Genomic DNA, 12,119 nt, shown 5'->3' with positions numbered 1-12,119 from the left:
AAATTATTGTAAGGCTGTATTGAACACCAATCATTAATGATCAGAGCATAAAAATGGGAATTTTAATGGTAGCCTACATTATTATTTGTATATATATGTACCATTTCTTTTATTTGTTAGGCCCGCCCAACTTGACCTGCCAGGCTTATCTGACAAACTCCAAGTCCAACTCATGATAAGCGGCTAGGAATTTTTTAAATTCAATTAAAACAAAAATTAATTGACACGTAAGCCAAAAAGCGTCCCAATGAATTTCGCCTACACAAACCGACTTTGTGGCCAAGACATCTTCTGTGACAGTCTCCTCCAATCACAACACTCAAAATCCCCACTCTCTCAATCCTCCTTCTGCCACGTGTCCTTCCTAATCTCCACCCCTTTCTCTTCTTGTTTAAGCTCCTCGCTTTCTTCACGGTGTTTTTAAATCCTGTCCGTTTCTCTTCACTCTGCCACACCACAAAACCTTCACAGTCCCGAAAATAACCGAAAAAAAAAAAAGAAAAAATGAAAAATTTTGGGGGTTAAGTTAGGGTTTGATTAAAATTCTTTGTTGAAGGAAACAGATAAATCTGTTACATTAATGGCGTCAATATCTCTATCATTACAAAACATTCAATTTCTCTCTCCAAGAACGACTTCAAAGCACCTGTTTTATCTCTCTAGATGTTCTTCTTTCTCCACAGTTTCTCTCGCCGGAAATAGCCATTTGAGGAACGTCGTCGTTTTGCGTTCTGGGATTCGAGCTCTTAAAGAGGAAGGAGTTGCCTATGAGGAAAGGGAGCAAGAATATATCAAGGAATTGAATGGAAATGGTACTGCAAGTAAGTATGATTATGATAATGGATCAGTTAAGGGATTTACCAACGGTGGGGTTGGATTGGTGGAGAGTGAAAGCAATGGGAGCTTGGTTAAGTATGTGAACGGGAATGGGAATGGGACTGCGGCGGCGGTGACGGCGGCGGAGGTGGTGGTGGTGGAAGAAGAAGGAGTTGATTCGGAGGAGGTGAGGAAGAAGAGGGTAGAAGAGATTGGGAAAGAGGAGGCTTGGTTCAAGAGCATCACCCAAGAACAGGTCGAGGTACTTGGTTTTACTTTTGAGAACTTGGGATTGATTTAAAAAATTCGAAGTTTTGTTTTTTTTTTTTTTTGGTAGTTACTTGAATTTTGATTCTTAAAAGCTTCTGCAAAGCAAAGCAAATGCTACAAAGTAAAACATATTAATTCAGAGGGAACAATTGACTGAAGTGACTAAAAAATAACATCAATTTTAACATAATTGTTCTATATTAAAAGTAAATTATGCATTAATTCTTTTAAAATATGACATTTTTTATGTTTAATTTTCCAAAAAAATTTAATTTTTATTCAAAAACCAGCAAAAAAAATTAACAAAATTAATAATTGATTGGAACCATAATTTTTTGAAATAAATGTTGTTTCAGCTATTATATGAGATATAGGGCTTATGGAATTTGAATTTCGACTTGAAGATTTTGCTTGCTTGTAAGCAAATTTACTACTAGTTCAGATTTGTAGCATTGCTTTAATTTATTGTTTTAGATCTCCATGACTGATGCAGATAAAATATATACCAATTCTTTTTCTCTTCTTTTCAGTGTATTATCTTGTTTGATAGTTAGAGAGGACTATATGTAGCTACTAATAGAAAAATCTTGGTGTGCAAATTTAGTATGACGTTGATCAATCTGTTCATATTTTGTCCAATAGATGGGCTACAGAAGGGGTGACTCTCCACCCTTAATACTTAAACCTCCCCATATTGAAGAAGAGAGTAGATCCCAAGTTAGTCAAAACCCAAAAATGGTGGAACATATTTAAGCTAGTATCATGGTGTTTTTTCCTTGATATATACTGTCACCCATTATTTAGATATTTACTTGACTTGTGGATTATATGTTGAGCTGACTGTGTCTATTTGTTTTTATTGGCACAACTATCTATTTTTTGGTGTGCTTTGTGGTTAAGTAGAAGCTCTGGATGTGTTTCCTTGTGCATCTGCTCCTCTAATTTTGTGTTAACCATGATCTTGTGGCAATTAATCTCTCAGGTTTCTGTTGCTTCTGGGGGGCGTTGGAATAGATTTAAAACCTATTCAACAATACAAAGGACCTTGGAAATATGGGGATTTGTTATAACTTTTATATTTAAGGCATGGTTGAACAATCAGAAATTCTCCTATCGAGGTTGGTGATTGCTAAATTTGCGTTTTTTTCTTTTGCAGTAAAATACATTTTATTTCCATTCTGGTCTTCTTAACAAATATAATTTTTCTTATTGTAAACCATTTCATTCTTCGGTATGATGAAACAAAAAGAAATAATGAAAAGAAGATAGTGTATGCCTCATTATCAATTTGTTTTGGTTAGTTTAGAGGTCCTCATATTTTTGCAGCTGGTGAATAATAAAGCCCTTGTGTATGACTGTCTACAACTTCCCAGTGTTTTTCTATTTTTCCAATTGTTTTTACTTGGAGTATAGTAGATTATAAAAATTGGAAAATCCTAAATTTCATCCATGACATTTGATGGCAAAGTGACATTTTCATAAATGGAATTTGAGAAAGAATGCATCATGTAATATAAATTCATTGTTTTACCTTTTATCAACCCTAATTCTAATTTTACTAGATAAAGGGATGTTATTGAATAGAATTAACATTCGTGAGTTGCAAATATAAATAGAATTGCTTATGTGGGAAAAGAATTGGTTTTGAGTAACTGATATGATCCAGCTTTCAACAACATTATCAGGGTACTAAATTTTCTTGAGATCCTTTGTTATTTTGCCTTTTGTCTTTTTAGATGGTGGGTGTGCTTGTAGCAGTCCCTTGCATTTCTGAACTAGCACCAAATGATGAAATATAGAATTTTAAGGGATGGTTTAAGGTTGGCCTATTTCCTTGAGATAAATCCTGTCGTGTTTTATACATGATAGCTGGAGAAACCTGGCTATGCTTTTTAGGGACTACTAACCAAGTTAATTAGTGGGCCAAGCCCACAATTACAATCAGTATCTAATAGAAAAAATGTTGAATGTGCCAAAGTTGTCTCAATTGATGAACTAGAAATGTTTGAGATGATCAATAAGTTCATTATGATTTATCATGTAGGGGAAGTACTTTGTGATATAAATTTTTGCTAAAGAAAAGTTGTCTTTTGAAAGAGAATTAAGGGCTAAGGACTAGCCTTTTTTATAGAATTAAAGCACAATGGTCTAATCTGTGCTTTTTTCAATTGATTTGTTTTTGATGCTTTGCAAAGAGGTCAGACTAGTTTTTAAATTTGTTTTTTGGATAGTCATTTTAGCTATAGTGCGTGGTTTCTGATTACCTTTCCTTTAATTCTTATAATGTTGTTATTGTTTCTAGTTCTTGGTGTTATATATTTAGTTCTAAAGTTCCATATATGCAGGAGGAATGACTGAGGAAAAGAAAGTTCTAAGGAGGAAGGCCTTGGCAAAGTGGTTGAAGGAAAGTATCTTGAGACTGGGCCCTACTTTCATCAAAATTGGCCAGCAGTTTTCCACAAGGGTTGACATTCTTGCTCAAGAATATGTTGATCAGTTGTCAGAGCTACAGGTTGAAGTTCCTTTACTTTAAATTTTAGACTTTTAGGTTAAAGATCATTTATCGTGGATGTTAGATTCTGCTTGGAGCACAATTTATTCAAGATAAGGCAGATGAAGGGCATAAAAAAATCTAAAATAGAGTGATTCTATGCCACAAAAATCATTTCATAATTTTCTATTTCTTATAACCCCGTGCAAGAGAGACAGAGTTTGCTGGCCAGTTGGTTTCTAAATTTAAAACTCTATAGGTAAGAATTTAATTGCTACTCACTTGCAGGATCAAGTTCCACCTTTTCCATCGGCGACTGCACTATCTATTGTTGAAGAAGAGCTTGGAGGCCCTGTAGATGATATCTTCGATCGGTTTGACTATGAACCCATTGCTGCTGCTAGTCTTGGTAATTCTAATGTCCCCTACAATTCTTTTGATGTGGAAATTTTTTGCAATCATACATTGCAAAAAGTTAACTGGTAAAAAGTGGATTATGGCGTGGTTAGTGTGACCATGGTCAAATAACAATATTATATACAACACACACCCAACACATATGTTGATATGCATACATTTCTAATTTTTGCATGAAGGCTTTACAGAGATTTGTTCTGTTTGGTGCCAAGTGGTATATTCAACTATTCATCACAAATTTCTTTTTCCTCATTTTTTCCTTTTTCTTTCATTTCATTTATTTCCTTATGATTTATGTATTGCTTAGTAAGAAAAATTGTTATATGTATTGAGTAATAAATTGAACAAAAATTTATATTTTTTTAATAAAATTATTCATTATTCCAAGTTTCATTCATGAGTTTTTGTTAGTAAATTGATCCACTTTTTTATTTCACATACATATTAAGTGCCTATATATGGTAAAGATTCACAAAACCACTCCCTTAACCATAAACAAATTGGAGTTAACTTTATTTTCATCACAAACTTTGATTTTATTAAATTATATGTTGTAAAAATTACTAATATTTCATTTGGCCTTATTTCATTCTTTTTTTAAAAAAAAGTTAGCCCTGCCGAGATTATATATTTTAATTTCAATGAGTTTGAAATTTAAAGAAGAGTCAGTTCAAAAAAAGAAGGAAGAAAAAAATGCCTTCAACAGTTTTAAACAATAAAGGAATGAGAGAACATACTTAGGATAATAGTTTTTAGTTGATTAATTATAATTAACAGATTTTTTGTTTCTTCTGCAGGCCAAGTCCATCGGGCAAGATTGAAGGGCCAAGAAGTTGTTATCAAAGTACAAAGGCCTGGTTTAAAGGATCTCTTTGATATTGATCTTAAAAACCTGAGGGTTAGTTTAGCCATTTGAATTTTTTGTTCCATTTGATCAGAGCTTAGCTGAATAATGTGTCTTCTTATCATGATGTCATCATGCCTATGGTTTCTTAGCTTTTGTAGCTTTGGATACATTGACTTCTACTCTTTAATTTGCTTGGCAAACGTGATTTTTACTTAATTATCATGGTTATACTATCACTATAATCAAGTACTAAGACACTACTTCTGTTTGAGATAAAGGTACTTTTGGACATGAGAACCACTAAGGAAGGTTGAAAACTCTGATTCTCTCTCTTGTTTGTTATGCCTCAGGTGATAGCTGAATATCTTCAAAAGATTGACCCAAAGTCAGATGGTGCAAAGAGAGACTGGGTTGCAATTTATGATGAATGTGCAAGTGTGTTGTATCAGGTAGCCTTATTATTGCATCAGAAGCAATCAAGTGCCTTGCTTCTGAATTACTTTAGTCAATTCTATATTCCTTGCTATTTGCAATGCTAATATTTCTTATCAAGCTTATGCCGGAAGGTTCTTTATTTTAAGTTGTTAAAGAAGTTTCCTTGTTGCTTATTAAAAGCTGATGCTCAAAAGATTCCCATGTTGTAAGACTGGATGAAATTACAATAACGAACTAGCAAGAGAATAAAAGACTATTGATGTTGAACAAGGAGGGAAACTAGATAAAGAACAGAAATTAGAAGGAAAATCAGATATAGGTTGAAGAAATTAGGGAGAAAAAGGGGAAATTAATGGAGAATTAGAAGACTTAGGGAGGGAAATCCAGAAAGAATCAGTAGAGCAGAAAAATCTTAATAATTCATTGTAGTTTAATTGGATCCTTTGTCATGCCCAAGCCTTTTAGCTTTATGGAATATCCTCCTTTTAAAGTGATAAGTCTTAGGTGAAGTTTGAAATTAGGCATGGACAAAGAAAATATTTTGCACTATGGCCCTGAGCCTCTGGCAAAGGGGAAAAATATAGATAATCATGATCACATAACATGAAATGGTACTCAGGCTTCCTTGGAAAATCCTAATCTAGAATTGAATTCATAAGGAGAACGTTAATTAGTCATCATTCCATTTTATTTTATTTTTTTTTGGAATTTTGAAAAACGTATATATGCAAAATTCTAAAATATCATCGAGGAAATGAGAATGCATTTTGAACTCCCGTTTATTTTTATAATTAACAAAGAAATGTATGGCCAAACTTATTTAAGCCTTTTATCATCTTGACCTGCAGGTTAAATGAATAATGTTAGGTTGTGCAAGTTGTTATATTCCTTTAGCAAATTCTGCAACTGTTTTCATTGATAGTAACTGATATATATGCAATTTCAGGAAATTGATTACGCCAAGGAGGCTGCTAACGCCGAATTGTTTGCCACTAACTTCAAAGAAATGGATTATGTGAAAGTTCCGACAATATACTGGGAATACACCACACCACAGGTATGACCTTTTATAAATTTATGAAAATTTTAAAACCGGAATATCTTCTGGAGTTTCATTCTTATATTTTTATTTGTTCATGTATTTTCATTTAGGTCCTGACAATGGAGTATGTACCAGGAATCAAAATAAACAAGATTCAAGCCTTAGATCAATTGGGAGTTGATCGAAAAAGGTTTTAATAATTTGCCTAGTGAAAACCATTATTTCACGTGTTACTTTCTTCTCTCAAATTCAACACTTTGTTCTTTGCAAATTGAGAGAAACAAGTGATTACTACTTATCATGTTTATTGTTACCTTTCTTGCTCTTCACAAATAATACATTTTATATCTGCTACAGATTGGGCAGATACGCTGTTGAATCTTACTTGGAACAAATTCTATCTCATGGTTTCTTCCATGCTGACCCAGTGAGTTTCCCTCATCTCTTTCAGGTTTTGGGCTTATCCAAATGCACTGATTGAGCAAGATATTCTTCTGGGTTTATATGTGCAAATGCTAGGTGAAGGGGGCATAAATTGCTTATCATGTTTGCATTAAAAATTATAGCATAATTTCAAAGGAATTCGCTACCTATCTTTGAAGCCATGCTTCATGAATGGCTCAAGAGTATCATGTAGAAGACCCTTGGAGCACAAACTTTTTTATAGTGTATGCCTAGCATTTGTTCTTAGAACCAAAATGTGCAATATTGTCAATTGGTAGTTCCCTGTTTTATTTATTTCTTTGCTCAGACATTACTAAATCAAGTTATCCTCAGTTCCTCCTTTCATCTTTTTTGATTTTACTAAAGCAAGAAAAAGATTAGGCAACTATAAACTGAAACTACTGACATTAGAAATTTTGTAAGAAATCAAATGTAATTAGTAGTGATATGTTTTCCTGCTGCAGTTTTCCATTATTGGGTCCCACTATCCACCAGTTTACTTAATCAGCTCTGTGTTCTTTTCAAGAGTCATTATTTCTCTCAGATATTTCAAGTTAGAACCACCTCAAATAACTGGGAACTTAGCTAATGCCAAATGAAAATCTATGCAAAGTTTGTCAAAAGCATGACCCTCACCTCCTTTAGGCTGACTAAGACAGCCAAGAATTGTGTAAACTGTCTCCTACTTTATGGTTCAGATCATTTGGAAGAAGATGCTGGAATGTGTTCACATTGTTGTCTTATGGTATATTCCAACGAGTGGGAGACTTACCATTTCTATGTTTTAGTACCAATAGCTGTAGGAGAGATAAGTAAGCTGTGGTCATCAAGTTCCATGAGTGCTTAATGCTAGACAAGCCCTCAGGTATGTCTAATAAGAGCCTTCTTACATTTTTTTTTTCTCTTCCATTTCTGCAGCATCCAGGAAATATTGCTGTTGATGATGTTAATGGTGGACGGTTGATCTTCTATGACTTTGGGATGATGGGAAGGTAGTTTTTTATGCCATGTTGGCTATTTACTATAATAAGCATTCTGGATAAAATATTTTCAGGAATTGGTGACTTCTTGTGACATATATCTTCTAATGTGGCACCTTGCAGTATCAGTTCAAACATCAGAGAAGGTTTGTTGGAAGCATTCTATGGAGTTTATGAGAAGGATCCAGATAAGGTAATTATGTCTTTAAGTGTAACGGCCCATATCATGCATTAGTTTTTGGACTTTCATTTTTATATTCTGTTACTGTTCAGTTAACCTCAACTTTACTTTAGGTCCTTCAAGCAATGATTCAGATGGGTGTTCTTGTACCTACTGGAGACATGACAGCTGTCAGACGGACAGCACAATTCTTCCTTAACAGGTGTGATTAATGAAGAGAAAAATCCTATGGTTTAACTTTTGTGGACATCCTTAAGTTTCTTTTGGCTAATAGGGCTATCTTGGTGTAAACTATAAAGTGTTCTTTGTTTGTGTGTCCAAATTGGAATGAGAAAAAATACATTTTCAAAAACATGAATTATTACCTTGGATATGCTCTTTGCCTGTTGAATACAAGTTTAGAAATGCAAGCCAATTTTTTATATTTAACCTTGGAAAAAAAAAAACGTGATGGGGAAAGTGATGTATATTTTAGTTGTCTCTTTGATCAAATATTCTGTTGATGTGAAATATTTAAATGCAATTATTTCAGTTTTGAAGAGCGGCTTGCTGCTCAACGAAGGGAGAGAGAAATGGCAACAACAGAACTTGGATTTAAGAAGCCATTGACCAAGGAGGAAAAGATAGAGAAAAAAAAGCAACGCCTGGCTGCAATCGGTAATACATTTGGTGTTATATTTTTATGTACAATAAGGTTTTACACTCTTGACTAGATTATCCTTTATGTGTTGTCTGAACTAACTTGGCAAAGGACACGAGACCCTTGCATAACTTCTGTTTTGAGGACTATTTAAGCATCTAATAGACTAAATTGTATACAAGTAATTTGACTTGCATAATTTTTGAGTTTTGCATATTCTTGAGCATGTTTATAAAAAAGCCATCTTTGGTAGAATTTCTAGTTTCTTAGTGCATGGACACGTACATACAAGCATATAGAGGAAAAAGATAATGTCAGCTTCTTTATCACTTGTTTTGGTTTGAAACATATGATCAGTATTATCACTCTTAGGGAAAGATTTTCTCCCCTGCAAGAAGCTGTGTACTTTTTCCTTTTACCCTTTTGTTCACTAAAAATACTGGGTTCCTTCTACTCATGAATGTTCCATTATCTGACAGGGGAAGATTTATTAGCCATTGCGGCAGATCAACCCTTTCGATTCCCTGCCACATTCACTTTTGTTGTTAGAGCATTTTCAGGTAATGCAGTAATCTGTTGGCTTCATCGCTATTTGTGCTGTATTTAACAAAAACATCAGCATAAAGAATTATTCCTTCTGCAGTATTAGATGGCATTGGGAAGGGCCTTGATCCTCGTTTTGATATTACTGAGATTGCAAAACCGTGAGTGTGGTTTTAGGTCCTTCAGATCCTTAACAGATTTCAATTTACCCTTCTGAAATTTAGTTTTTCATATTGTCTGTATATCTGATTATCTTCCATTCTCTTGCTTCTAGCTATGCACTGGAGTTGTTAAGATTTCGTGAAGCTGGAGTTGAAGTTATATTGAAGGCAATCTTCAGCAATCGTTGATTGTACTTTTGAATTTTATTTTTCATTATGCGTTTCCATTTTCATGCTCATCCATATAAATATTTCAGGACTTCAAAAAGAGATGGGACAAGCAGTCCCGTGCTTTTTCCAACTTATTTAGGCAGGCTGATAGGGTCCAGAAGCTTGCTGAAACCATCCAAAGATTGGTACGGTTGAAGAATTCCTATTATAATTTTGTGTGAAAGGTTAAAATAGTTGCTATTTTATAACCATTTTTTCAATTTTAGAGTGATGTTGCATAATGCTGTATGTTACAGGAGCAAGGTGATCTGAAGCTTAGAGTACGAACTCTTGAGTCTGAAAGGGCTTTCCAACGTGTTGCTGCTGTTCAGAAGACAGTAGGGAGTGTGAGTCAAATTATAAACTTGTTTTTCTTTAGATCTAATTTCGTAGTTTGAGATTTCTTAAAAAATTAAACATTTTTACATTCCTTCAAACTTCATATTGCACTGTTGAATTATTGGCTTTTCCATATTTTCAAGTGAGATGCAGAGTGTTTCTTTTGGTACTTCACATGAAGTTTTCTTTTATGCTGCAAATCCTTCTGTAGTTTGGCAACTTCTAAAGTAGATGTTCTCTTTTATGCTGCAAATCCTTCCATAGTTTGGCAACTTGTAAACTAGAGATATAGGCTCAATGTTATCCCCTTCCCCTTCTGTACTTGTTGTCCTTTGGTATTGGAGTCCAGTGCGGCATTTGGGGGAGTTGGAAAGTGACTGAAGATGTGGCTGTGGAGTTCCATGAGTTGCATGGTGTGCATGCTTTTTATGTGATTATAGTAATGGTTTTGCTGGTAGTGTCAAAATCTGACTCTTAAGTAATTTAAAATGGATGAAATCTAATGTACTTTTTATATTACTTTAATTGAAGGGATTTCATAGCTTATTGATATTTTTTTCCATTTATAACTTTTAACGACACATATCTTCTTGGTTGCTTTTAGATATATTCTACATTAGGTAAAATGTTTGAAAAATTCATCAAAGGTAGATATTTACTCAGTGATCATGTTCCTTTTAACCTATCAACAGGCAGTAGCTGCTGGAAGCCTTATCAACCTTGCAACAATTTTGTACCTCAATTCTGTACGAGTAAGCTCTCTATTTTAATATGAATCTTTGTGGATTATTACGTCCCTCAGTTTTTGATTATCTCTTTAATCATTTGATCATATGGTTATAAATTTAGGTGCCAGCTGTAGCTGCATATATCTTCTGTGCATTTTTCAGTTTTCAAGTGCTTATCGGTATTATAAAGGTAAAAAAATTAGACCAGAGAGAAAGGTTGATAACAGGAACTACTTGAGAAATCGGTAAGCAAATCTTATTCTTTTACCTTTTATGCATCTCGTATTAATTCTTCATCTTTATAGTTAAGATATAATTCTGTTAAAAAAGGTTCACTATGATACCTTTCTATGATTTAAAGATTCACGAGCATTTTTTTAGATACTTGAACAACAGACAAGGTTAATTGTGTTATCGTTTTTAACGGCACAAGCTCTTTAATATGGACTCATTGATGTAGAATGAGAAATTTTAATATATCACTGTAGAGTCATGCATGTTTCCATGCTATTCTTGTGTTCTCGCTCTGATATAAAAAATATTAGAGGTTTCGGCTTCATTTTGGCCAGCTTTGGAGATCAAACTCAAATGAAGCTTTGACAACAAATCAATTTCCAGCCAGCAGAAACAAAGTGAGAAGCACAGATGCTATACAGTTTGTTTCTCAATTTCAACGTAAATGAAACCCCCACCTTAGTAAATTAGTCATGAGGATGTGTAACTTCTGTGCACTTGGGATGGACTTCTTAAAGCTCACAAAGATCTTGGTGACATTGTTCTAGGGTTGTAATTGTTCTAGCCAAACCCTGATTGTGGTCTCAAGTGTCCCTGACATTCCCCAGTCTCGAGGTTGTATCCTTTCCTGTTTCTTCGGCTGGCTTATCATTATAGCAAGTCTTTTAGCCATAGCATAGAGTAATTCTTGCAACAATATAATGGTCAGTGTTAGCATAATGTAGCTTCCCGTCATAATTTAATAGGGTGCACGTCTATAAGCTGTGTATAATATTGTAACATACGGGAAATGTTTAATCTTATATGCCAGGCACTGACTGCAAACTCAATTATGGTTCGTCTTTTGGAAACTCAATAGGTGTTGATTGTCGCTTGAATCTAGTCCTCGTATGACTACATGTAGTTCTCTCATTTTTTCTCGGCTAAAAGGTATAAAAAGCTCTTGAATTATAATTAAAAAATCATTTAATTAATTCTTTCAATATTTATTTACATTCAATTAAATTTTTATTTGAATGAAGAACTTAACACCTTTAAATTTTTTATCAATTAAGATAAAATTTTATGGCACATCAATAATTAACTTATTTTATAAAAGATTTATTGGTTTTAGATTATTTTGACCTGTTTCCTAATTCCTCAGCAACAAGCTCGACCCACGAGACCGTGGGTTGCCTTCTTTCGGTGTCTTCTCGTTAACATATGGTAGAAGATTACTGAAAAAGTGGTTCATGGCCATGGCCCATGGCGTTTTGTAGGCTAGGCCGAACAAATTTTGAGTGTGAAATAAAATGGGTTTTTTTTTTTTTTTTAAATGAGCTTTTATGTCTTCCCCTATGC

General features: G+C 34.0%; 1 protein-coding gene across 3 annotated transcripts; it reads left to right on the top strand.

Annotated features, from left to right (window-relative positions):
• The first annotated feature begins 451 nt into the window (after nucleotides 1-451).
• ATH13 (ABC2 homolog 13) lies at nucleotides 452-11,743 on the top strand. 3 transcript variants are annotated; one of them, XM_022884403.2, is made up of 21 exons: nucleotides 452-1,078; nucleotides 2,069-2,204; nucleotides 3,432-3,598; nucleotides 3,866-3,986; nucleotides 4,792-4,892; nucleotides 5,192-5,290; nucleotides 6,223-6,333; nucleotides 6,429-6,508; nucleotides 6,676-6,745; nucleotides 7,681-7,754; nucleotides 7,866-7,935; nucleotides 8,037-8,125; nucleotides 8,456-8,580; nucleotides 9,043-9,123; nucleotides 9,207-9,267; nucleotides 9,381-9,435; nucleotides 9,525-9,623; nucleotides 9,735-9,824; nucleotides 10,509-10,568; nucleotides 10,666-10,789; nucleotides 11,590-11,743. In XM_022884403.2, exons 1-20 carry the CDS (start codon nucleotides 581-583, stop codon nucleotides 10,780-10,782), a joined length of 2,304 nt encoding a protein of 767 aa, XP_022740138.2. In that variant the 5' UTR covers nucleotides 452-580; the 3' UTR covers nucleotides 10,783-10,789; nucleotides 11,590-11,743. The 3 variants fall into 3 exon arrangements, with proteins under 3 accessions (XP_022740138.2, XP_022740137.2, XP_022740136.2); XM_022884402.2 differs by lacking the exon at nucleotides 11,590-11,743 and adding an exon at nucleotides 11,114-11,581; XM_022884401.2 differs by lacking the exon at nucleotides 11,590-11,743 and adding an exon at nucleotides 11,090-11,581.
• Nucleotides 11,744-12,119: the final 376 nt, after the last annotated feature.

This window comes from Durio zibethinus, chromosome 10 (assembly GCF_047325235.1).
Source record: "Durio zibethinus cultivar Kanyao isolate XHJ-2024 chromosome 10, ASM4732523v1, whole genome shotgun sequence".
Lineage (NCBI taxonomy): Eukaryota > Viridiplantae > Streptophyta > Magnoliopsida > Malvales > Malvaceae > Durio > Durio zibethinus.
This window is presented reverse-complemented; position numbering and strand designations above follow the sequence as displayed.